This window comes from Apteryx rowi, unplaced genomic scaffold, assembly GCF_003343035.1.
Source record: "Apteryx rowi isolate R43461 unplaced genomic scaffold, aptRow1 scaffold_12, whole genome shotgun sequence".
NCBI lineage: Eukaryota > Metazoa > Chordata > Aves > Apterygiformes > Apterygidae > Apteryx > Apteryx rowi.
The window spans coordinates 549,165-575,677 of record NW_020447419.1 but is presented as its reverse complement, the minus strand read 5'-3'; the positions used below and the strand labels follow the sequence as shown (position 1 = coordinate 575,677).

The 26,513-nt window shown below is 42.2% G+C and overlaps 1 protein-coding gene across 1 annotated transcript in view; it reads left to right on the top strand.

Annotated features, from left to right (window-relative positions):
* IQCA1 (IQ motif containing with AAA domain 1) overlaps nucleotides 1-26,513 on the top strand; it is a 110,467-nt gene that overhangs the window by 66,405 nt on the left and 17,549 nt on the right. The window contains exons 9-15 of the mRNA XM_026087749.1: nucleotides 579-654; nucleotides 6,892-6,998; nucleotides 7,209-7,331; nucleotides 13,756-13,817; nucleotides 16,619-16,701; nucleotides 19,576-19,683; nucleotides 23,166-23,365. Coding sequence (XP_025943534.1) covers nucleotides 579-654; nucleotides 6,892-6,998; nucleotides 7,209-7,331; nucleotides 13,756-13,817; nucleotides 16,619-16,701; nucleotides 19,576-19,683; nucleotides 23,166-23,365 — 759 coding nt within the window. The remainder of the gene's footprint in view (nucleotides 1-578; nucleotides 655-6,891; nucleotides 6,999-7,208; nucleotides 7,332-13,755; nucleotides 13,818-16,618; nucleotides 16,702-19,575; nucleotides 19,684-23,165; nucleotides 23,366-26,513) is intronic.

The following is a 26,513-nucleotide window of genomic DNA, read 5'->3' as shown; positions in this document are numbered from 1 at the left end:
TGAAATTAAGGTGTTTCAGGAACATGTCAGYGTCAGTTACTCTAGACAGGAAAATGTCAAAATATTTTGATAAAGCTGAAACAAAATACTTTGTTTTGCAAAATACACTGAGATCACTATTTTTCTTTCTGATTATAGATAAAGAGGTTTCAACAGTTTGGAATTACCCACATGTTGGGAATTCCTTTTTCTCTCCCCCTCCCCTTTTTTTGCACCACCCAGGAATAATAATTGGCTGAAAAAAACAGCCAGGTAACTTCATTAACATTTTGAAAGTCTCCTACTTGTATTAAAGGTTCAATCAAGCATAAGTTTTTAATTCTCACAGCGTCAGTAGATTAACTGGTGAACTGATCCCCCCACCTCTCTAAAGGAAGTAAAACTTTCTTATAACCTGCTAGGAAAAAACATAGTTTATTTAACATCTCAGTTTATGGTGTGATAAAACAACAGCTTCTTATTCCTCTAAACAGATTTTAAAAAAGAAAAAAAAAATCAAAGAGAGTCATGACATTTTTCATACTTATGAAGTTTCTTCTTACTAAAACTCTGATTGTTTTTCTCACCCTCCAATCTAGGAAGAAGAGGAAGGCTGGAAAACGGCTCCCAGTAATTTCCTTTCAATAATGGAGGAAGGAAGCAGTCAATACAAAGGTCRGTAAGAAAGAGAGAACAGTTACAGCTGGAATGCTCTTCTAATTCAGCTTAATCTGAATGCCATTCCTATAAAGTCAAAATACCCAGCTGCTCAAAGTGTGAAACACTGTAGAAATAAGGACATGAGAAAGTAGTGTTTAGGAGGGGAGTCTCTCAGTACCTCACAACTTTCTAGAAAATCTCTATAAAATAATTGGGCTAACCATACAGGAAGGTACAGCTCTCTATGGGTGAAAGTAGCCAAACTGGAACCAGAGTGCTTTAATGTACATGCAGGGGCTTTCTTGTCATTTTTGTCACCTTCAGAAAATCCAAAGGGCAAATAATTCAGAAGCTCTGTACAGTAGATAAGGCTTCCACCTCAGTATTTTCATGCTCCTGTAGTTCTTTATCCTGTCTTCCTCTCATTCGTGGAAAACGTCCACTGAGTTATTTGCAGCTACACTGCAGCTAGTCAAATTATTTTTAATTATATGTTTTAATAGAAGGATCATCTTTTCAAACAAAGGCAGCGTGGGAAATGCTGCTGGACTTTGAAGGTACTTGCCTCATGCAAAGCATGTGCAACTTAACAGATGTAACTCAGACTTTTGCAGCTAGGAGACTGGCCGATTTTTCACTTTGAGCAATAAAAAAAAGCAGGTTTTCTTCAATCAAAACATTTTCATTAAAGGACATTCTGCTCTTCCCATTATCTCTTCTATCCCCTCCTTTATACCTGATGTCTTTGTCTCCATCTCCTAACCACTTATCTTCAACACGTGCCCTATATACACAAATGAGCTAGCAATCACTTGTGTTGGGCATGGAAGCATGCATGGAAGTCATGCACTTGCCTGAAATGGAATGGAGAGCCTGACCCATGAACTAGAGGGGAACATCACGATAGGCCTCCAAGGGTCAGACAGGCACAAATTAAAGTTCTCAGTCACAAAGTGCATCTGATCAAAGCTTTCAAGCTTCTTTTTCATGAAGATTTCATGCACGTTTTATCCTCAAGCAATTATTTTTCAAAACATCTTTTCTTCTCCCCACTTTGCAGACTTACTAGCTTTCTAAAATTCCTCATCTGAAAACCTCCATTATTCCCTCCTGTTAAGAAATCACTGGCATCAAGTTTTCTGCCTGATTTGGTTAGGCTGGAGGGAAAGAAGTTCACAACTGACTTTCCAAACGTACATCAGCGCAGTTTTGCCTGACCTCTGCCTTCTAACAAGAAAGTTTCTCTTATATTGTATAACTCAGAGGAACTGTGTAGTCAAAGGGGAGTTCTTACTCTTGAATGCTACATCAGAACCCTGCTGGATTCAGCAAGAGTCCTACATAAGGAAGGAAGTATAGGTGATATTGATCCCTAACTTGCCAAGAATATAATATTACCCATGCTTTTCTACATGCTCAGGACCAAATGGCACCCTGCCACCAAAAAGCAATAGTAGCAAAACTAGTGTTTCCCATCCAGCATATCCCAGGAACAATGAAGATCCCCGTAGGAGCAATGTAGGGAGGCCTTACCTTCTGCAGAGTGGCAGCAAGAAGGCAAAATAGTTTTACATTGCTACATAGGCTAGGTAATAGTAAACGCACCCTGCACTCCGCTAGCAAATAAGCTAAGTAGCAGCTGTGCTTTGCAGCTCTCCTCAGTTGTTCTTGGATCCTCTGCTGAGACTACACAACACTTAAGTCTTCAATACAATGCTGAACTGTGAACTCAGAAGCTCTTCACATTTGAGCAAATCACACATTCAGGTTGTGGAAAACATGTTCGGCTATAGCCTCGCATAGGGGCTTTAAACAGTGCTTCCCAACATGAGCATGGATGTGAGCAAATAAAAGCACTATGGATGTTGATGGACTGAGAAAAGGAGATACCCAAATTTCACAGCTAGCTCAGTTAACAACAAGTTAGGGAAGTTATGAAAGGGTAGGGAACATTTCTTGCCCAAACTATAACTGAATACTATAGTTTATGTACTGCCATCTCCAACAAGATGCATCCTTTGAAGTCTGCAAGCATGTAATGAAGGGTTAACTCAGGCTGACTAACTTTAGGCATGAAGTTAAGGGCTGAATTGGGGCCCTTGGCATTCCTGTAGAGTCCACAAAGCCAAGGACAATTCAGGGTAGTGTATTAACTGCCTGTGGAGCCTAGGTTCCTAATTCAGCCACCTGAACTGGATACCCAAAGTCAGTCAGTGTGGATACCCATCTCCACTGTGTACTGACAGCACTTGTAGGAACACCACACTTGGTAGGTCAGGCATGGGCAGAAGCCTTTGGTGGTAGATAAAGGCTCCAGCTCAGCRTTCAGACTTCAGCACTGGTGCTCATCTCCAGTCCATCCCACCAGAGCTGACAGCTGGACCCACAGCTCCAAAGACACATAGAAGGAAGCATTTTCTGCAGAGAACACAACCAGAAATCCTCAGAGTGCAAAGAGCTCCTCCTGCAAGCTTCAAAGAATAGCTACAGTTGTCTTAAGCACAGTAAGAGCCTAGTCGTTCAGTTAAGCTTCACAGTTTTTTTTTTCCTAATTGCCCAAGTCTGTTTGACCCATATTTATTTTTAGTAAACAGCTGTTAATTCCTCCGAGCAGCACAGTGCCCTACGCTCAGTCACCATCACTTTTTTATTGCAGGACAGTGCCTAACCACAATCACCACCACCCATTCATCACAGTTCTTSCTGGTGGTTGCTCAGAATAATTTTCCTCTTCATCTGGCCATGGATGAGGTTCAGTTTTTCAAGGCACCAGGGAACCTAGAACAACTTTTAACCATGAAAGTTTAAGGAATGTCTTATACTTTAAATGTTAGCCTGCGTTTATTTCTGTAGCAGAATTATTTAGAAAAAAGAGGTTTGGGGGTTTTTTTTGTTGTTGTTGCTGGTTTGGGGGAGGGTTGTTTTGTTTTTTTGTTTTTAACATTGGGAGCTTTTTTCTATTCTTATGTAAAAATAGCTCAATTCTTGTCACAGTTTGCAGAGTACTGCATAAATCTAGAAAACAGTGAGATAAAGGAGCTTGAATATGAAAAGTGTCTATCAGGTACCTACATTGGAAGCATTTATAGGCCCTTATGAGTGTTATAAACATCTGCCTAAGCGATAGCTGTCAAAAGAACAGTTTGGTTTTGTGAACTCCGCTCCCCCRACTCTTAAGTAAACCTTCCCATCCCCCCGAACCATTTGCTTTGTTCTTAGGTTACTTAAACCTTTTCAGAGACATAGGTCAGTTTTCACAAAGGTCTAAACATTTTAGTTAGACTTTTTCCCCAAAAATATCTTTTTTCCTCCACCAAGCTAAAACTAACTAAACTTAGCTGGAACTCAGGAAGACTTTTGGTCTCCCGAAACTGTATTTGGCAGTTTTACTAGTTGCTAAACTACAKTTGCCAAGCCCTAAAATGCTCATTTTTATATACTGTTGTTGGAAAGAACCAGTCTCTGTGCAGGCCACATCAGACTTTTACACGGGAATAGCAGGAGTTTATGTGGAGCAAATGTAAGTAGTCTGAGTCATCGCCTCCCAGTCCTCGTGGTTTTTACCTTTGCAAAACCCCYCTGAGGCAGCAAAGCACTAGGTCCCCCGTTATACAGATGGCCAATTGACATTTATTACTTGCTCAGTGTTAGCAGATACTTGAGTTCAACCCAAACTGTAAGGTGCAGTAATATTGCATGTTTTTATCTTGTATCAAAAGGTTCGCACCCTGTTGCCAGGAGGTTGAAAGCAGTCATATTAAGAAAAGCTCCAGGCTTCAGCCAAAATTATTTCAATTATTAGTCGCAGGCAGCTGTCTGATATTCAAAGATACTGGAATTACCTACTAGTCTGCAGAGCAAGAACTAATGTGCCCAAAGGGCTGATGCTTGCAGTCCCATGAGCAGGCTGTGCTGTCTTTTGGATTCTCAGCTAGAGAGATGTGTATAAAATAGACCAAAGATAATCTTGCACTCTTTTAGAAGAGGTGATTTTAATTGCTCTACACACACAAAAATAGTTCCCATAACTGGATGACCCCATGTGCAACAAAACACCAGGCTCTTTTGACCGGCCAGTGAAAGCATAACATCCTTAGCCTTCTGACCTTACTTTAAAAATAACTTTGAAACATTTTGTTGATCTACGAAAGAACAACATAGCAGCTAACACCTTTGAGTTACTGATCTCCCTTCTAAAATTAGGGACCTCTAACTTAATAGAGGCTATTATGGCATTCAGAGAACCCGTTGCCAGGTAATACCAAAGGCTACAGGCTGAGCTGTGTGAGGACTATCACTGGTTTGTCTGCAGTGGGTATTAACCAGTAATCCATTTACAAAATGACAATAAACTATTATGAAAAAAACAAAATAAAAATCTATGGATTCCTCTATGAAAAATAAATATCTAAAACCTAGGACTCCTGTGAAAACATAGCACTTGCAACCTGTTGACCCAGCCGGGAAAGTGTTTAAAAATTCACATAATTCCCATGTAATAACCCCTTTCCCCAAGGCTGAAATTCCAAAGTAGTAACCCTGGAGGAGGTACCTTCTAACTAGGGCAAATCAGCTTTCCCTCTTGAAATAGTGTGGCATCTGTCATGCCATTTGATGACCCGGGAGTAATTTAAAACAATTGGTGTCTATACCTTTGAGTTTCCTCCCTTATTGCCAAAAATCCACTGTCCTCCTCCATCTCTACCACTTTTAGTTATGAAATTAAGACTACTCACCTGCAAAAACTATTCCCTATGTGTAAAGCCACAAATACTCTGCACATAATTGGACTCTGAAAAACTCTTAGAGGATGAAGATAGCAGCCTGTATTATATTAAGTGGACTAAAACTTGAATGATCTCCTGTGGGTACTGTGAAAATTTTTCTGAATTTATAGTGCCTTAGAAATGGCAGTGGGTACAGAAAGAATACCCTGTACAAAACAGATTCATAAAGGAGCCTATGTCTTAAAGTAGAAAGCTGTCATTTTAAATCATCTGGAAATTGAATTAGCGCATACTGCTGGAGATTAGCTGTCATTATAGAGATACTATCGGGGCTTGAAATGCAGGAAAATGAAAGATATGAATTGTCCTCTTTTAAATTAGCTCAAAAAATGTAGAAAGAGGAGAGGCGTTTCCATTAAAAAGGTACCTTTTGCTAATAGCAGAGAATTCAGACACACAGCGCTTGCCAGACTTCATTTGGCTTTCTTCTAAAGTGCAAATTACAGTTTGCCTCAGAAAAATAAAGAATTGAACCTCAGGATCATCAGATACTTTATCATAAACAGGATTTTTTGATCATCAGCTTGCACCAGCTTGCTTCGTTCCTGGAGTTGGGTCTCCTTGTTACTCATCTTCTATACATACAATGCTAACAGATAAAGGTGCTATATCAGATGGGCCACGTGTGTTTTTTGGGAAAGACTCCACTGCCTCAATTACCATCAAGCTGAAAACTCCCCAGATACTGTTAAAACTCGGCATGGCTCTACATCACTCACGGGTTGGACACAGCTTATTGCTCTGTCAGACTTGCCGTCCCCTCACATCCCATTTCCATGTTCAGTGCAGTCCTTTACGTATATCCCAGCGCTCCTGGCCCATATTTCAGGCTCATGTGAATTATGACAAAGACTGACTTCTTTTGCAAGGTTTAAATGCTAACTTGCAGCAGCTGAAAGTCCTCTTTAAATTCACATTAGGTGACCAAGCAGGACAGAAAAAGGAAAGTTTCCGGTTTTAAATTACACCTTTTGGTCCCCAAGCCTGCTGTGTGCCATCTAAGAGACATGCATGGAAAAGCACACTCTTCAGGACAGGAACCATCTTTGCAGCTTCTTCATGGTAAAGATTTAAGCACGATCCTGTCAAGCAGAGAGCGAAAGAACGCCAACACAGGGCACAATACAGTTCAGCCAATACTGTACCATCTACTCTTGCAGGTGAACAACACTCCAGGCATTCAGCTTTACAACCAGAAAATGACAACCTCAATATCCCATTATTATCCTCTTGAAATCCAATTTACAGCCTAAGGCAAAAAAAGAAATGTTAACCTCAAGATTTACAGATCCTAGCACAACAGGGCTCTGAACTTGGTAAGGAGTCCCTAGAGCCTGCTACTTTCATGCAGCTAATAATTTAATAAAAGCTGCCTGCTACCCATTTTTTTTGCCTCCAGAAGCAGTTGGAGAAACCAATGGCTTCTGTAACTTTTCCCCCCTTTTTTCTTTCTTTTCAATAACAGCCATTTRGAAGAACAGAGACGAGAGATGGAATTTCCCCCAGGAGCATGACCCAGAGCTGATCAAAGAAGAGAAGCGGGAAGAAGTGGAGGAAGAGATCAGAGTGCAGGTGTGCTTACAATACTAAGAGGACACTAATAGCATACATTGCCTGTGTATATTTCTCTGTGGTTGTAAGAACTGGCCCTGGCATAGACCTTACCTCCTTCCAGACTCTCTACTATCTATTCTTTAATGCTTGTTTAGCTGAACATTTGTCTGAGGTGTGGTGGCAGAACAGAAGACTTGGGAAAAGATTCAGCTGTGTTTGTCTGGATAGGTTGACGAACTGATGCGACAGGAACTGAAGAATCTCAGACTGGTTGTGGACAAGGAGGAGAGCAATGAACAGAAAAAAGGGAAGAAAAGTGAAAAGCTAGGAGCAGCAAGTCGTGAGAACAAGGTAAAACTCAGTTCTTCCCTGCCCAGATGTACTGGGATCAGTAAAGCCTAGTCTCAGATACCAGTAGCAAAATGTCTACCCTAAACACTTACTGAATCTGAAGTCAGAAGCATTTAAAACCTATTCATCTATGAGTTTTTTCAGGGCCTTTTCTCTTAGCTCTTATTATCCTTTGTAAGTATTGTTTAGGACAAGTTGAACTATTCTGAAGATAAAGCTTTACAAGATAGACCAGATTTTCAAGAGATTGCCAATCAAATAACAAGAAAGCCCAAACAGTCCCTCTCTTTCTGAAGGTGACTGGTTCAGATTAGTAGAAAGTCACCCAAGGAAAACATGGATCCAGGTGCCAGTAGGTTTTCCCAGTTGCTGACTGTTTTCCTTCTAAAGGAGGACTCCTTAACATGCTTTAAAATTCATACACCAAAAATTCAGTTAACTGAGATCACTAGTAACTTTTGAAAGTCTTGGGAAAATCATTCATTTGTCTATAACAACACATAATACACATGCAGCCAGGTACATGTTAACTATGCCACTACTCGCTATTGAAGGGTTTGGGAACCTGTGATTAAGCCAAGTTAATTTAGGTATATGAAGTTAAAGACATAGATTTAATGTGCATTACCCACTGAAACACAGCACATGTCATGTTCACATCTAGTTTCACAGCATTACTATATGCAAAGATTCCACAGCTTGCGGTTCTCCGAATTCCTTACCCAAGCATTTAAGCTGTAAATCATGTCAGTATAAAATAACTCAAAGCTTACAGACCCTACCATTCAGTCAGCACTTTGACTTAAAATGCTCAGGGCAAATAGCCAACCCTAATCTCATGTTCTATTTCATTTCTGTAATCCTTTTTGCATGCAAATACTTGCTTTTGCAGTACTTCGACTCAAATTATCTTTAAAAATGCTCTTTCACCTGACAAAGGCACAAGGGCAATTTAATAACGCCAGACTGGACTGACTTCAAAAACTGATACCAACTGGATTTCTGAATCAGTTTCAAAAATAGCAAGGCTTAAAATACACAGCCAAAATATTGCAGCAGTCCTCCCAAAGTTGTCATGTGCAGACAAACTTGGCCATTCTAGATCAGCTGATCAAAACTCTGCTTCAAAATGCCACACTGGAATTTTAAAGCTTTGTATCAGCTTTTTCTTCAATATAATATTGAGATGGTTTGAGGCGGAGGGCTGTTTATTTAACTTCTGTTTCCCCATGTTGTGCCAGTAGCCTGAAAGAAGGGAGGAAGAAAGGGGGGAAAGAAATGCTTATTAAACAGTATGCTACAAGTTCCCAAACTATTTTCTCTTAGGAAAAAAACAATTCAATTTTAAGGGTGGGTAATGGAATGACTTATCCAGTTTTTATCAAAACACACTTTTCCAATGCAAAACTATTTGAATGAAGCTTTTCCAGACAGCACTGGCAAAGGCTTTTTCTAACTAATATTTGTGTAAATAATATCTCAGCCCATAAACCAACACAATGAGTGCATACCTGTGCATACAGACTTCAGGTCTGCTTTAGGGAAATCTGGACTACATAACAAGCGTAACAAGGACTAGAAAGTTTTGGAAGCAGTTTATTCACTTGCTATTCAACAAAACTCCTCTGGTTTTTCAAGGCTTGTGTTACCATGTCTTGGGTCCCATAGTCTCCATCTAAACTATGCAATGTGAAACAGTCATGGTTTTGGATTCTCATCATACCCGTGAACATGTCTGGAGCCAATGTAAAGCATTTTTTCCCCAAAAGGGATATCCTGCAAATAAACTGTATTCTCAGGAGAACTGAACATTCTTCAGAGAATACAAACCTTTCTGCGCTCTCTGTCAGTGGGGAGTGGATGACAAGGGTAATCTCTCTAAGTGAGCTCTTAAAAAACAGAGTTTACTTTCCTGTCTAGGGAGAGTTGCCTCATTTCACCATCTCCTCTATTGTAAAAAAGGGATTTCTTCTGTTTTCTTTGCAGGAAGACAGCACAGTAGGACTAGGGCTTCTTTGTTGTCAGGGAACAGTCTCTATCCAGGGGTGCGCATGACATTCTCTGCCTTCTCAAGGGCACATTTGGATAAGTAGTGTAGCTTTAAAAAATTGTTAAGTACACATTTAAAAAAAAATCTGCCTGTCCCGCAGGAAATAATTCAAGTATGAAGGCCTTTTCAGAAGTCCCCTTTGTGAGGAATTCAGCATGGACATTTTGGAATTGGACTCCAGAAGGAAGCTAATTGTTCACCCCCAGTCAGTGTTTCAGATGGCTCAGGCTTTAAGTAAACAAAGTCTAACAGCTCTARCCATACTTTATACCACTCCTTTATTTCCATACAATGCACTTTCTAGACTGAGCTTTATCAGACTTCCAAACCTTCAGATACCACTTAACACTAAAAGCTTATTTACCCCTGTCAGGTATTACTCTTACTGCCCCTGAAGTTAAACAGCCCATTCACTACCTTTGCAAAAGAATCAGCTTGGGTAGAAGGGCAAATTGCTCTTCTCATTACAAACGGGTCTCCAAATCATTAGGCTGTTGTGGAAATGGGTAAACCAATCAGACCTGATATGCAATGAGTCACATCACTACCCTTTGAGGCCCGGACCACATGCCTCTACCAACACTGGAAGCCTCTCGCCCCACCCGACAATCCCGCTATAAATTGTCTTTGTGGTTCAGCATCAATAGAGCCCCAGTGTCCTCATTCAGATGGAGATGCACACCATGCTGGGTTCTCAATAGGGAGGGTGCCRCATGGCCATGGAGAGAGGATGAGGATACAATAGAAGCACAGTAGTTCAGCTTTCTTCTGCAAATTGCTTTTTCTTCACTCTGCATAGTGGCAGGTGGAAAGAAAACAGCTCATCTGCCAGCCATGGATCAGCAAGCTGGGATTATAAGCACCTGTGTAAAGGAAGGCTGAARAAAAGATTTGAGGGAGGAGTGGCTCCCAGTGAGAGATATGACATTGATGTCTATGAAGGCTGGCAGAGAGATGTCAGAAGGTCCAATTTCCCACACCCAGCCTAGAGGAGTCTCTTATAAAGCACCTGAAAAGAAAGAGAGCTACCATTTTCAGCAGTAATTATGAGTCAGTGGCATCCCTGTGCCAACAAACTTGTCTTAGCAAAATGTTCTTCTCTTGAGCCCATCCCTTTCAGCTGACAGGCTGAGCCTGGTTTGGGTGGCTTAGCACAACCCAGCTGCTTTACAGGTAGTCACTTCAGATGGGTGCCAGGTACCCCAGTCTTGGTGCTCAGTGGGCTTTGCAGCCGCAAGTGYTTCTCTTGGGAACCTGTGGCCAAATTCACCACCACAGACCTGCCTTCTTTAAATCAGCTTTGTGTCCAACATAATTGCCAGTAGATCAGCTCTGTGCAGTTACTGACCTGGAAGTTGCATTCGAGGGTTTATCAGGGTGATTTAGCTAGCCTATTGTGTTGCTTTTCCTGCTCTCATCCCCTAAGGACTTGCTTCTGATCCAGCTCCAGGTAAAGCAGCCCATAAGCGAACACACCCACACATACACAAAAGGCAAGGCCAGCCTTCAGAAAAAAAGAGGGGTCACRGGAACCTATACATGTCAGTTGTTTCCAAAATAGGGCTTGCTAGCATCCCCACAAGACTTAAAACATCCCTATTTGATGCAGCCAGGCAGAAGCAAAGCAACCCAGAAGGGGTAAACTATAGCAATGACTCACAACAACAGTTTGGACATCATTCTGAAGACTTGATAAGAGCAAAGCTGCAGTGGATAGGGCCAGAAAATGGGAGACTGGAGTAGTCAAGATATGAAATAAGAGCTTGGTGTAAGGTTTCAGCTGTGTCAGAAGTGAAGAAAGGCTGGGTTTGAGGACAATGATTCACAGTCCCTGTTGGATTTATCTGCAGCTGCTGAGAAGATTACCACCCAGAGCTCTCAGCCAGCTGTGGGGGCTGTAACCTCTTTAGATGCTGCAGCTAAATGCAAGAGATCACAAATTAGATCCCCATATTCAGCAAGGGCTTAATAGTCAGTGGGAACACCTTGGTATAAGGATCTTTCCAGTGCAAGTATCAGAAGCTGCTCAGCCTTAGCTTTGCTAGAAAAGACTTCTCAGTGCAGAGCAAATGCACACGCTGACTAGTGCGGCACRGACATGGGATGAACACACATCACACCAACTGGCTTTGTAGGAACTACATTTCCCTGCTGCCTGCTTTGTCCCCTCTGTATCTGCACTTGCTCAGCCTGCCACCCGGGAGTGATCTAAGGAATCCACTCAAGCACTTCCTAGACTGCCTCTTACAYGCTGCCATTTCCCTCAATAAGACARCTAAAGACACAGGAGGTACTTTCTTCTCATTACTTTCCCACAGAATTGGCTGCAGTAGCTGCTCGCAGCCAATTGCAGCAGAACTTGTATGATCCCAAGCAAAGGGTGAGGCAGATCCTGCTACTCAGCATGGGGCAGTCCTCTCCATAAGACACTTCACCTGCCCTCTCCCATCTGATCCTGGAGATGCTCTGCTCTGGAATCTGGCTTCAAGTCTGTCCCRTGTTTGCTCATAGCAACATCTGAGCTACCCAAAACATTTTAATGGGACCACACATTAAGACAAGATACCACACTGAGCATGGAAGATTGTGTTCTGTCACCTGCCAACTAGTAACTAATGCAGTTCACTACACAGTAAGTGATACGTCAAAGCAGAAAATAACTGAGTAAATGGATGGCTACACAGAAGCTAGACTGACATTTCAGAGATAGAAACAAGGAGATTTTCATTATAAAGGATGAGCGTGTTCACATTCATTAAACACTATCATTTTCTAAACAAAAGCAGTTCCCAGTAAGACATTTTGGAGGAAAGCCATTGTCTACAATTCATATTTCCCCTTATCGCATCTTAGTGTTTGCCAAATTTCCCATAAATGCTGATACTAATTAGAAAAACATTTTTCCCCCTACATAATACATTTTTGTTTTGCTCTTGAGTTAGTTTATTGGTGAAGCTGCCTTGAGGACAATACCAGTTGGCCAATAAATTCAACATGTTTAGTATCTTTATATAGGTAGAAATGAGCTTTTCTTCACAGTCAAACCCCATGATATGTAATTTCTAGCTTGTTGAAGAAAGGTTAAAGAGACAAAGCTGGAGGAGCATGAGAAAAACCACTGACAGTCTCTCCATTTCCTCATTTGCTAAAACTGCATGGCATATGCTTTGCTCTTCYTCTTCCCCAGGCAGAACACCACTTGCACATTCTAAGGGATCTTTGCTACCAAGCTTGTTTATGTAAAGAAACCCGAGGTGTAGCTCTGCAGAAACAGAGTTGTTTGCATGAGTCTAATCCAAAATTTAAAAATACTAGCTTTTCCAGTTAGCTTATCCATATAGCTCTGGGTTTAATTTAATTACATTTGCTTCTAGATAATCTTTGTTGTATTGTAAACAGTTACAGGTGATTCAACCGTAAATTACTCAGATTACAGCTCTCCTTGAAAACTTACAATTGACATATTTCTAGTTGTTGCTGATCCATTCCAGGAAAAGCAGCATTTCTTTCATGTGAGTGGATAAGATTTCCACCCTCCCCAACATAACCTCTAGAGCTCTGCAGAACTATTCATTAACAACTATTTCCAGAAAAATGAATAAGCTTTTGGAAGGAATAAACTGTCTTGATCAGCTAAGCACTTAAGCACATGCCTAGATTTAAGCCATTGAAGAAGTCCCACTGTGTTTCAATGTTACCATGTAAGTAGTTCTACTGAAGTGCTTTGCRGAAAGCAAGTGTGGACACCAGTGTTGGACACTAACATAATGGTGCATGGGTTAATGATGCTCTCTCCTCCGCTAATTATCCCTAACCATGTAATTAATTGAGAGGGGCCTGGCATAATGATTCACATTTGTCTTATGTTTTCCATGGTTTTTGTAATATGTAAAGAAACTAGTCACACAGTACATAGTCTTCCCTTAGTGTAAGCAAAGGGCAGCTCTCATTTTTCTGACCTCATCAAGCTTCTTCCCTAAGGCATTAGGAAAGAGAAGGCAGAATGGATGTCTAAATGGCTATAAAGTGAGCTGGAGGCTCAGGAGGATTGGATTCAGTTCCTAGTCCAGCTGTGAGCACCCTGCATGACCTCAGGGAAGCTGCTTATRTATTTTAACCCAGTGACAGAAGGTGCTTTGCCTTTCCCATGCCTCAGAGAGGCATCTATAAATGGGGACATCTCCCATGCATTTATAAGTGAGGCAGGACTTCCTTCCCTCAGGGCACTCAAGAATATGATTTTTCCCTTTGGGTTTTCTGTGGTCCTCATCACTGAAGAAACACTGAAATGTTTACTAGCCAGCCTTCCTCACTTCAGATTCAGATATACAGCTCTAAGACCATTAATTCCTGCCTGTTTTTTATGGTCCTCAGAAAAAAGGGAAGACCAGGATGGAGATAAAGTCCAGGATTGACAGAGATCTGACTCCAAACAGGTAAAGTTTGGACTGGTCTCCCTAAGACAATGATAGATTGCACCCACTTTATATTTGCTACACTGTCAAGCCTCCTATTTTTTAACTTCAAAAGGACAGTCAACATTTTTAGGTTTACTGGCATCAGGAGCCCTACAATAAGTAAAACCTCTTTAACAACAGCTATAAACATACATAAGCCTAAGAAAAAAAAAAAGCTATCACAAGCCTGAAGCATATACACTTYAGTGAAAACCATATTTGCATTCCCAGTGAATGCTGCCACCTCCTCACTGCTCCCCTCCTCCTTCCACCCAGGTCAGCTGACAACTTCATARCACCACGCATTAAAGGGCAACAAAACACTGCTTTAATGATATACAGCAGAGATGATGCTTTACTATCTTCAGCAATACCTGCAAATTAAGGCCCTCATTCTACAACACCACACTGCAAAAGCCAGTCTCCATTAACTTCAGTGAGGTTAATTCCCCTATGTAAAGCTAAGCACATGCAGCATTTTGGCAGAATATTGGCCCAGTTCTCCTCCCTTTCCAACCTTCTCAGCAGGTGCAGAATCACCTGGCAGTTTTGTTGGCTGTCAGATTTTCCATCTGAACTGAAGTCAGAGAAGGGAGGCTGCAGACAGGCCCCCATACTCTGTAAATCAGCCTTTATGTCCGAGGTAAAACATGCATATCATAAAATCGGTCTTATTTATCGATACAAGTTCTGGCAAACCTGACAGTCTCTTGTGTATCCTTGCTCATTTAAACAACCTTATTTYATTTGAAGGATTTGAGAGGATTTCTTCATCTGACATTAAGTTTTCAGTGATTTCATGATGCATTCACTGATAATCCAGCCATTTTTCACCTGTACACACAATACAGACACCTATGTGGAGGTATCACYGCCAAGGCCTGCTGACCCAGCAGCCATGTGGGGCAGGACCAGACTGAGTTCCCAAGGGAGCAGGGCTGGAGAGCAACTCAACAACAAGCCCACTCAGTCGCTGCAGGAGAAAACATGTGGGATTCGCCCCACAGTCCATTTATGCAAGACATGCACAGCGAGACCTGGACTAGATCATCTGGGTGCTACCACTACACAGATCAGTGAACGAGCTCTTACTTGGTTTAAAACAAAAAACCTTGCCAAGCAAATATTTAAAATAAATGTATCATGGACTATAGCAGAGCATGACCTCTCCTACCAGAACAGTGCCAAAGTCTAATAAGTATACATATATCCTGTGCTTTTAAAATTACTTACACATACCTACTTCTTATATGTAAACTTATTAAAACACACAGACATTATAGAACACATGCTTTTTAGTAGCTGGCTTTTAATCAGAGTTTCTTTGGCATTTTGGGCCCATGCTTTGCTCTTCCCTGCTGAGCAGGGAAGGAGAAAGCATTTCACAAATAGCCAAGAGGAGTTCAGGTTCATCTCTTTTGACATGGTGGAGGTAGCACAGGGGCTTTAGTACCAATCACATCATACTTACTTGGAGGAGACTCAGGGCATGTATCATTAAGCTTGCACAGTAAAAATAATAAGACAGGAAAAGTAGAAGTCATGCTCCCAACAGAAATGCTAGGTTAGTCTCATTCTACCTTCTGCTCGTTTTATGATATATACTGAACATAAAAATCACTGGCAATGAAGGCAAGAACCAGAGCGGCAAAATCAACGTTGTTGAAGGTGTGTTAAATTTTGTATTTCCTTATCGCTACTTCTGTATTAATTGTGCCACTCTAACACTGCATAAACATAAAAYTTCCCAGCTGAAACGGAAAAAGTCTATAGATCACAAGTTATATATTTGATTTTACTAGCCAGCTGAGAGCTACTATTAAATATTTTTATTGTAGCAATACCAAAATGTCCCAAYTAAAAATGGTGGCAGAAAAAGATGCAAAAAGTTCAGATATTGAAGTGACTGGGACCCTTTTGCACCAACAAAGACAACGTGCAAAAGGGCACAACAGCAAGAGACCTGGAAAGGTTCAAATCAGTATTGTTTACCCTAACAGTATAACAAGGACTTCAAGTAGGCTTATTCATTTTGTAAAGTCCTTGAAGCAATATTAATCTCTAGCTCCTATTGCCACATACTGTCATTGTGACTAACCTCCAAAAGAGGCACTAAAGGAGAACATCACAGCAATAGGAGAGTGGACACAAATCCAAGTGTGGTAAATCCTCAACTACTGGGAGCTATCTCCAGCCTCTAATGGGGATAGGAAGATGCCTTTTGGACAAGTTATTCCATAGCTTCCACCATGCTTTCCCCAATCTTCCTCTGGCCAGCATCACCCAAACACTGCAGTAGATGGACCACTGGTTGCTCCAGCTGAGTCATTCCCAGTATGTTCCTGATGAGGTGAGGCTCAGTCTATTGCCAACAGAATAAATTCCAGGAAGAATTAATGAATTACTACTAATTGCAGAGCTAAGTGAATAAGTATATAATAATAGCAATCCTAACACCACTATAATTTAAAAATAATTTCCCAGTAATTGATATTAATGAATGAGTCTATTACACAAGTCATAACTGATCTTGCATCACCTGGAAACGGGTAACAGTCATTGCAAGAGGGAGCTGTGTGGTGTGCGAGGCAGTAAAGGATTCCTTGCCATAATGCAGAAAGAGGCACTTATTGATTATATATTGATGGGGCTAATCACCTTAACCTCAGAATTGCAAAATACATTTATAAAGCTGTGGAGGTATAAACAACTGAGTTTTGTTGTTGGAGGACTGACTTTTTACTCAGTTCCCTAGATTTTGAGTTGTCTCTTGTCCATAGGACCATCGATTCTCTGTACAAAGAACTAGCAGAACAAGGATTACTAATAAAAGCCAAGACAGTGAATCTCTCCGATTATGTTGGTAAAGTACTCATTTAACAGCTTGTGTGATTTTTAATATAACCAAATCTGCAGCCAGTCAAGGTTCACTAACCCCTATTTCCAGTCAGGAATGAGAGCTAGAGTAATTGTACTTCCAAGGACTTTCAACCTGAGCTTCTAAAGCCATGTAGACAAAGTCTGTTTCTTAGGGGCACTTGGTACCTTTCACTTCTGCTACTGAAGCCAGGGCCTCTTTGCAGAACTGGGTGCTCAGCTCCAAGCACTAATGTGTGGAAGCCATGAATGTTTTGGGATGTGTCAAACTGCTCAGAGGTGCAACCAGGTCACCCTTTAAGAAGCACTGGCAGGCACTAGCAAGGCACTGCAAGTCTAAAACAGGGAGTCGTACTCCATCCCAGGAAACAGAAGAAATGATCCTTAGGCATTTGCTCATTCAGCAGCCAGGACTCACCCCTTACCTCCAGCAGCTTCACTGCCCCTGAACTTCAAGCAGCACTTTAAGGCATGTCTGGCCCTCAGTCTGAATAAGATGCCTCCCCCAGCCTTTTTCTGGATTTCATAGTCCTCTTACCTACTGCTGCAGTGTGCACACAGCAGTCAGAGCCATGCTTTACACCAAGCAAAAACCTTGCAGGCTGCACAGGGTTTTGACACCATCTCCAAAAAGCATTTGGTGAAGTAAACTCACATCAGTCCACAAGATAGCAAAGGAAAACCCCCAAACTTGGTTGTTTCAGAGATCACCATTATTTGAATTTGCAGAAATCCAGAACCTACAACACCACCAGCTATTGGTATGGTATGTAACTGAGCCAGAAAAGCTGGATTCTCTCACATCATCTAAATGCCATGTTTCTATAAACTCTTAAAAGCAACATTTATTGGCTGTAGAGACTTCGCCCACTCTAGTGAAGGCTAAATTAACTAGTATCCCATTCATTTTATGCTCATTAAAGAGCAGTAAAGTACAGTAATGGAAGCTTTTCATTATTACTTCATTCACCCAACCATTACCATCTGTTCTTCTCAAGGTCGCTTCTGACCAGACATTCCCAACCACAGATATTTTGAAAGCTGGTCTTCACCCGTGGATAATAATTAACAGCTGGTAACCATTTCAGAGCCTTGTAACACTAAAATGTTGGATTACTTTTTCAAAAGGGACAAGGCCCTGAATACATCCAGCTTGGAAAGAGGCTGAGATGGCTTTGGGCCCCCTTCCCTTGACCCTGAGGTTTGGAGTCTGGCTCCACCACAGCCTGGAGCAACACTGGAGCTGCTCCAAGTTCCATTAGCAATATTCTCTTCCCAGCAGCAGAAGATACTCAGCGCAGAGAGCGGCGATGCCCACGTGGCTGCCTACCCCCAATGCCAGCAGCCCTTTTCCCACATCCCAGCACACATGCTAACCCAGGCAGAGCAGGTGGCAAGAAAGCAGCACAGAGTGTCAAAGCCAGCTCTTCCCCACCCTGAACTCGGGCACACTTCTTGGGCTGCCAGAACAAGATACAGAAGGTATTCAGAGTTGGCTTAGGATCCGAGCCTAACTTTTTCAAATTAATACCAAGCCAAAAAGCTCCCTTTAAGATTCCAAGGACACAGAGCCTACAGAAAAATAAGTCCTCATCTGCTCCACTCGTACAAGACYGAAGCCCAAGGAAGGTCACTCACTCGCTCAGTTCCTAGGGAAAGGACGAAGGGTGGAATTGCAATATACAGCAAGTAAAGGCACAGAAATGTCCCTCTCTATGACAAACTGACATCGCTGAACTAATTTTCTTGGTGACCTTATCTAAATTAGTCAGAGAATATCCACTGTGATTTATGCTCAGTTGCAATTAAACCCTTTGATGCCTTCTAATTAAATCTCTGAAGATTAATTCCTAGCCAGTTCTTTTGATTTCTCCTTAAATAAAAGATAAAACCTGAAATGAATTTTACTCTTCCAAGGGGAGGGGGTAGTTGCACCAGACCTTGTCCATCCTTTTGCCCCAAATTACAACTCTACTTTGTCTCAACCATCACTAATATACCTCTATTCCAGAGAGTTCTGGTGCTCTCCCTTTTTATTTCCAAAAAAACACAATATACTATTATTCATCAACAATATTTGCCACAGCTACATGTTATTTGTGCTAAAAAATTATCTTGACTGCATTTGCCCTGCACAAGTACTTTTCTTGCTGTGGCCCTTCCTTACAGATCTTTGTTTTCTAACACATCTTGTATACAGACTGACAGCACAAGCAACGCGATTACAGCTCTAACAAGAGCTGAAGCAAGACTAGCTCACTTCTGTTCGTGTCAGTGCATTTCGGTTTTCTTGGGTTTGGGGGCAGGGGGCAGTGTTTAAACAGAAAAGGTGAACAGCAAAGCAAAAAAACCCACCAAATTAAGTGAAACGCTTCCATGCCTAGTATGCTGTGAGAAACTGAGACAGGATGCAGGGGAAAGGCTTGTTAAAGTACTTCTTCCCTCTTTTTGAAATCCTTTTGAAAGAGCATGGTTCACTGGGATTTCAGACCTGCAAAATCCCAAATCTAGAAGTCTTCTGCCAGCAGTGTGATTTACAGTGTTACTAATGGTTCTTCTCCAAGAATTTTGTTTAAAAGGCTATTCGAGACTTACCGCCCTGCTGAATGCCTTCCGCAATCTGGTTGCAGGGGAAAGCCCACAGCGTGTTTGAACTTCATTTTCCTTTGCAGTTCACCTTTCAGATTTCTTGCGCCCACATCCGATGACAACATTGCCCTGTTTGCATCCCTGTCCCTTGACAGTACCGGCTTTGCTGAGAGCACATTAAATTGGTGTTCTCCGGTAGTTTTTCATTATTTGCGTTATGCATTTTGCAACACTGCAGTGTCACATTTAAGCCCGTGCTTCCTCCCTACAGGCGAGTACAGCTTTCTGGGGACTGCACTTCGTCAGGCAGGCATAGAGCCAGTGCCCTCTCTCTCGGATGTCAGACAGCTAATAGCCCTGTATGGAATATTACCATTAGGTAAGAGCACAGCAAAAATTACTAGAGGGCAGAATACAACCGCCTTGCTTCCCATCAGTAACATGCATTTTTACTGGCTTTGACAGGGCTTGATTAATCGTAATCTAAAGCATTTCGCAGTATAATTGTTTTTCAATTAAGCAMCCTGAGTGAAGACCATATCATTTTAATAGTGCGTAAACAGGCTTGCACATGCTATTGTCAGGTATTGCATTTCCATGCCATCTCTGTTTGCATGTTAACAGTTTGTGAATGGCAGCACATAAAGGAAACCACTCGGGAAAAATAATAGCAAAAACAAGCTCCAGTGATCAAAGTTAATCAAGTTAAGGGGAGGGCTAAGGTTGCAATTTACCTTTTACAAGCTGGCTAACRTTACTCAGTACTAAACAATGCAATCTTTTAAGGAATTAGTCTGGATAGATTTTGTACATTTGAGAGAAAACACTTAAATGTCCTTGCAGTTTTGAGTGTCAGACTTAACTGCTATCTAACAAGGCTTTGCTGGTTTGGGTTGTTTGCTTTTGATGTAAAACCTATCCCRTATTTCACTTGGGAATGACATTAAGGCAAACTAGTGATTGCAAGAAGTGCCTATGTAAAGGCCCTCTGTGCCGATACTTTGCTTGTCTGCTTTTCTACTCAGTTTGATTTGGGCGAAGATTTCAAGCAGGCAGATCCTTCCCCAGCCTGTGTCATTGCTCATCCCCTCTGTAAGGCAAGATAGGGAATTTCTCCTTGCCTTCCATTCGGGCAAATGGAGCAAAGACAGCACAGAGCCTTCTGCTTTTCCCTCCCCTTCGCACGCTTCCCAGAAAGACAACGCTCAGGCTATCCTGCACAGCCACGCTCTGCTGTTCCCCTCGTCCCCAAAGGGGACTTGATGTGCCGCGGAGAGCACAGTGTGGTAGCGCACAAGCCTCCGCCTGCTCGCCAGCGCTGCATCTGGGTTTCAGAGAAGGAGACTTTACTCCAAGGGCTCCTTCTGCCCTACAGCTCCATCTGAAGGGTCAAGTTTGCCACCCCCGTGGTGGCAGCACCCTGGGGCCAGCAGAGGTGGGGTTTCTTCACATTCAAACTCTTCTCAGCTGGTCTTGGGCAAGCCCTGAGGGGCTTGCTACAAGTTTAACCAGAGTCAGCTGAGAGAGTTCAGCAGTTATCCCTGTCTGCCCCAACTGCAGTGTGGTATTTCACATATCAGATAAATCCTCCAAGGTTATGTTTTAACACCATCTRATCTAGCCAAATCAAGCCCCAAGACACCCCCCAAGGCAGGAGGAAAGAGCCCATAAATTTTCTGCCATTTATGAAATTGGCAAAAAACCTAGGGAGAAGAGACCCTGGACTAGTTAAACAAACAGTGCATTTGCAAGAGCAGTTTGAAAAATGCCTTTGAGTTTAAAAAAAATTGCCTGAGCCAAAAAWGTCACAGGAATGGGTTCACCTTTTGGGTGATATGTTATGGATGACATTTTACTTAATTGGTCTCAGAACTAGTTAATCATTATATAATTGTATATGTGTAGAAGTGAAAGTTTTTCTCAAAATATTCACCTGATGGCAGGGAAAGTTCAGCTTAAAAGGCATTGAGAAAATAAGCAGCTGAAAGGAGAAATAATAGTAGAAGGTATACTTCATCTTTAACCACAGAGGAGTCTGCTGCTCCCCTCATAATAAATCTATGTATAATAGTAATAGATTGGTATGAAACGACCAAATATTAATAAAGCCTGGGTGGCTGACAACTCCACTACATCGCRCACAGTGCTGAAATCATGGCATTCATCTTAGTACTCAGTTCCTTGCCATTTATTTGCAATGTTAAACCATTAGGACRCACATAGGCAGCTTGATTGGATTTGTTTTTTAAATATCATTGTTACCTAGCTGTCCTCCTTTATCCCCCCCGCCACACACACACACACTTTAATTCTAGAGGTATTAAGAGTGAGTGTTTCTTCTACCCTTTGTATAGCCAGGGGACTTTTCCAGGCTAGGCAATAGGCTCCCTCAGCAGTCATCACCTTTGGGGCTCATTTCCCCCACCATTCCCATAATCTGATAGACACCAGTCTAAGACCACCAGAAGTGGATACACACACAGCTCTTCAAATCTGACTTTGAAACAACCACCGCCACAGATGTTTTTAAGCATCGAGACAGTGATTTTACTGGACCACCAGTGGGTGTGGATCAGGCATTTGACACTTGCTGCTACTTCCATATCTGAGGTTTGCCTCTGCCAAGGCTTTGCTGTAACACTGCTGTAAAATACCCAATTCATACAGTGACAGAGCCACAGGGAAGACAAGTTTATCACCATCCACCACCTAAATCTCTCTGTAGCTCTACTTGCACAATTCCGGCTTTTCTACRAGCTTTTCCAAGGCAGAGCAAGCAGATTTCTTACAGCCCTAAATGAATTTACCTGGAGCAGCCAGAGACAAATTTAGAAATGTTGAGCAGTTGTCATTGCTGATTGGCATTTGCATTCGCTCAGCCAAGTAAAACAGAGGGGACAGAAAAGGATCCCCTTCCTTCTCCAACACAGATATATCATACCTGCACTACAACATGCAGCTGCCATATGACATTTGCTCCTCAGCAGATGAGCTAACACCACATTCAGCAGGCATGCTCGGGGCTGGGGGAGAGGTATCAGCACTGAAGGATTTTGGAACAGTTAGTCTAAATGACAAGTGATCAGTCTCCAGTGCTCACTGAGCAGCAAGAACATACTTAAGAGGGAAAACCACCCAAAGAAAGCAAGGTGCAGACAGAAGTGAAAAGAGAAAACAAAACTCCTGATAATGGTTTCAAAATCACTGACGAACGCTGCTCTAATAGGTATTCCCATTAGTTTGTTTCTCTGAGGAGGAGGAAGCTGGAAAGTRTCATTTTGGATGGCAGTAGGAAGGAAAACTGCTAGTCTGGTAAACAATCTCATACCCACGTTGAATTGTAGAAAATGAGGACCTGCTCTAACAAGGAATGCAAATCTTAAAAGCCACAGGTATACCTCCACCTATACAGCTGCATGGCAGCTGGCAGGGAGTTAGTCAACAATTACTGTGCAACTGAAGGCAGTTGTCTCCTGTGTCAACACCAGGCTTGCCTCTACACAGCCACGTGCATCAGGTTGATCTCAGCACTTTTACCTTGTATCCATCCTCAAAAGTTTACCAAGTTGTGTTCTTTTAGCCCAAGCAGATTTAGAGCCAAAGTTTTCCCATCCCAAGGCACACTTCGGATAAGTTCAGGATGGTCGAGTTTTGCTGCAAACAGCAATGTTAGCTCCAGTACTCTACGGCCCCAGCTTTGGTTATGCAGGAGGGAACTCCAGAGCACTTGTGCCACATTAATGAAGCAATGAGTTCACATTATGAAATATTTATCATGAGGGAGAAAAAGGAAGAATCATTCCATTATCTTTATGGCTGACTTAAATGAAAGCAATAATAGTGCCATATGACTTTTTACAGGTTCCCAAGTAGTCCACAAGAAGGCTCCTTTGGTGAAAGCCATGTTACTAGCTGGACCCACCGGCGTTGGAAAGAAAATGCTTGTCCATGCCATTTGCACAGAAACAGGAGCCAACCTCTTCAACTTATCAGCTTCCAACATCGCTGGGAAATACCTGGGCAAGAATGGCCTGCAAATGATGCTCCACATGGTATTCAAGGTACAGCGCTTCTCCACAAAGTTGGTTCAGAGTGTTTGTCACATCTTTTCTAGAAAAGAAACAGGGAGTTGTGTGGTGCTTCCTTCATAACAAGCTCTAGTTACTGCAGGTACACCAGTCGTGATACAAGGGCAAAGCTGCCCAAGGTCAGAAGGGCTGTCAACCCAAATTTGAGATTCCCTTCCTGCTTTCAAATGTCTTTAAAACCACTTGCTGACAGCCAGCATGTGTGCCACTGTAGAGGATTTAATGCCCCTTGGGAATCACTTGTAGTACAATACTTTTCACATCAACATTTGGGCAAGCTTTGTGTTACCTTGAGTGTGAAAAGCATCACAGATAAAGAAAATTCTGTTCTGTGTTCATATGCATGTCAGTCAGGAATGCTTGTCATGCAGCATTTAATCAAATACTAGACTCAGGGTGGTCAGAAAATTCCTCTCCGGAACTGTTGCTGTAAAACAAGTCTCCACTATACTGGTCTCTGATTACCCATCAGCAAAGTTTTCAGAAGAGGGAATCCTAGTTTAGGGTTACATTAACAAAAATGTATGAAAAGTCTGGAAACAAAGCAAGGCATATGAACTGTGAAAAACATATCCCAAATCCTCATCAGAAAAAAAGACCCTAGCAGGATTTCTTCCACATTCTAAGCCCTCAGTATTTCTGCTAAGGAAGGAAGCTTGTAAACATTTCCAGAAGAAATACTCTTAAAGAGAAAAGCAGTGCCTATACTAGAAAAAGCCAAATACAATACTTTTCCAGTGCCAGAAGCCTAAAAAAGCCAAATTCCAATTGGCTTTCCTCAGTAGTTATCAGATGCATTTTATTAAATGCAGTATTGTAGTAGGTTTTGTGACAGGTGTCTCCACCCCCAGAAAAGACAGGTTTCACAGTTAAAAAGTAAAGCAATCCAAGGACCACATTTGCTGGTCAGAACAGTGCTTAAGGAAAGGCTATGATGCTGTAATCCTGCTCCTTTGATGTTATAACACTAACATTGCATCTAGCACCCCTGCCACAAGCTAGTGCCAGACTGAGCTAATACTCCCTCTCTTGCCTCCTCTCTGCTCATTTCAGCCTTCTATTTCTCTGCTCTCACCTGTAATGAAGCAAAATGTCTGGCCACAGGCACACACATCCCATCCATTCCATCATCTAGTCCCTGCTAAAGCAYGAGGCCTTCAAATACGGATAGAAGGCCAGCCTTTTTTACTCCTAAAGGTCCTAGCTGAAGATATTAAGGTTTTTTTTAATATACATGTATAAAACCCTTACATTTTTCCACATTACTTGAGTACAAAAATGGAAACATCATCCAACACCTACTCAGAAATGATGGGGCAGTGATCCAAACTTGCTTCTCAGTTGTAGCTTTTACAAAAGTAGCAATGATACTTTGGAGAACTTAACATGGGTAACCAGTATGGAAGTTGCTCATAGTCAGTCACATGGAATAAGGGCTGTCCAGAAACTTGCTTATCAGCAGCTGACTGTTCCAACAGGAACAGCAGTACCACTCCAGACTCTGCTCCTCTAGTAACAGGGTCAATAGCACAGTCGCATGCTCTCCTTTCCCAAGGGATGCTTTATCTGCACCTTGCTTCTCTGCAAACGCATGCTACATAGCTGCCACCTTCTGTCCCCATGGCTGAATCACTATTTGTCCAATCTGCTGATGATTTCAGCTTTGACTCKCCAGGTCCTCAGAGCCAGGCTTGAAACAATCCTTGATTTGCACAGCTAGCACTCTGTCAGGTTCCTATCTCTGCAGGTGCAGTCCCCATTTCTTTGCTCTTGACAATACCAAATGTGTCTTGTTTTGCCTGCTTCTGGGATCTCTGAAGTCCCTGCCAYAGCCACCCATTCCACCTGTCCTGCTGTCACAGTTGCTGCTTCTTTACAACATCCAGTAATCACAACCAGTACCACAAATCCTGCATCTGGGATGGAAAAAATTAAACAGCACAATGAAGTCCAGCCTGTGCCACAATGGCTAGTCAGCAGAAAAGGATGGGGTGCTCGCAGACAGCAAGCTGAACACAAGTCAAAAACATATCCTTGCAGCAAAGGYGGCCAGCGACATACTGGGCTGTATCAGCAAGAGCATAGCCAGCAGCTTGAGGGAAATTACTACTCCCCTCTGTTTGGGGCTTGAGACCACATCTGGCTACTGCATCCAGTACTGGGCTCCCTAGTACAAGGCAGACACTGATAATCAAGCGAGTCCAGTGGAGAGTAGTGAAGATGAGGGAGCTGGAGCATATGCCATGCAAGGAGCAGCTGAGAACTGGGTTTCTTCAGCCTTGAGAAGAGAAGGCTGGAGCAGGAGGGAGGCTTAATTGCTGTTTCCAGCTACCTTATGGGATGATACAGGGAACAGAGGCAAACTTTTCTGAGAGATGCGACAAGATGTGATRGACATAATTTGTAACAAGGGAAATTTTGATTAGATATTAGGGAAAGTGTTGCACAGGGGTAGYTGAACATTGGAACAAGWTGTCCAGAGGGACTCTGAAATCTCCATCCTTGGAGRTACTTCAAGCTCAACTGGACATGGCCCTGAGCAACCTACTATATGTTGGCCCTGTTTTGAGTAGGTGTTGGTTCCTTCTAAGATAAATTATTTTGTTTCTAATTAGCTGCTTCTCTTTACAAGTGATCTCCACCCTGCTTGTTATCTTGGTCAATACTACCAGGTCAGGACCCACCTTTGATCTGGTCTATAATGCCAGCTGCCRTCACCCATATCATTTTATGCTGCTCTTCACACCTTGGAGCACCTTCTCCACAGACACCCAACAACAGTACCTCATCACCTTCAAGTTTCTTCTGCATAGTGATGGCTAAAAATTATCTGGCAACAGCTAGAGCACTGAGATAATGCAACAGTCGCCTATCACACCAAGCAGTGCTGTCATAATCTCCCATACCCTCCTGATGGTCYGCAGCTATCTATCATCTGTTAGTGCTTAGAATCCACCTTGCACAGTAGCTAGCACAATGGAGTCCTAGGCTGCAYTCACTGCTCTTAAGCACCACAGAAATGAAATTATACTATATTCTTTCTTGTGCAACATTTTCTTAAGCAGGTGTGATTAACTGAGAATAACAGGGAAGAGGAAAAAGGATAAGGAACCTTATCTGT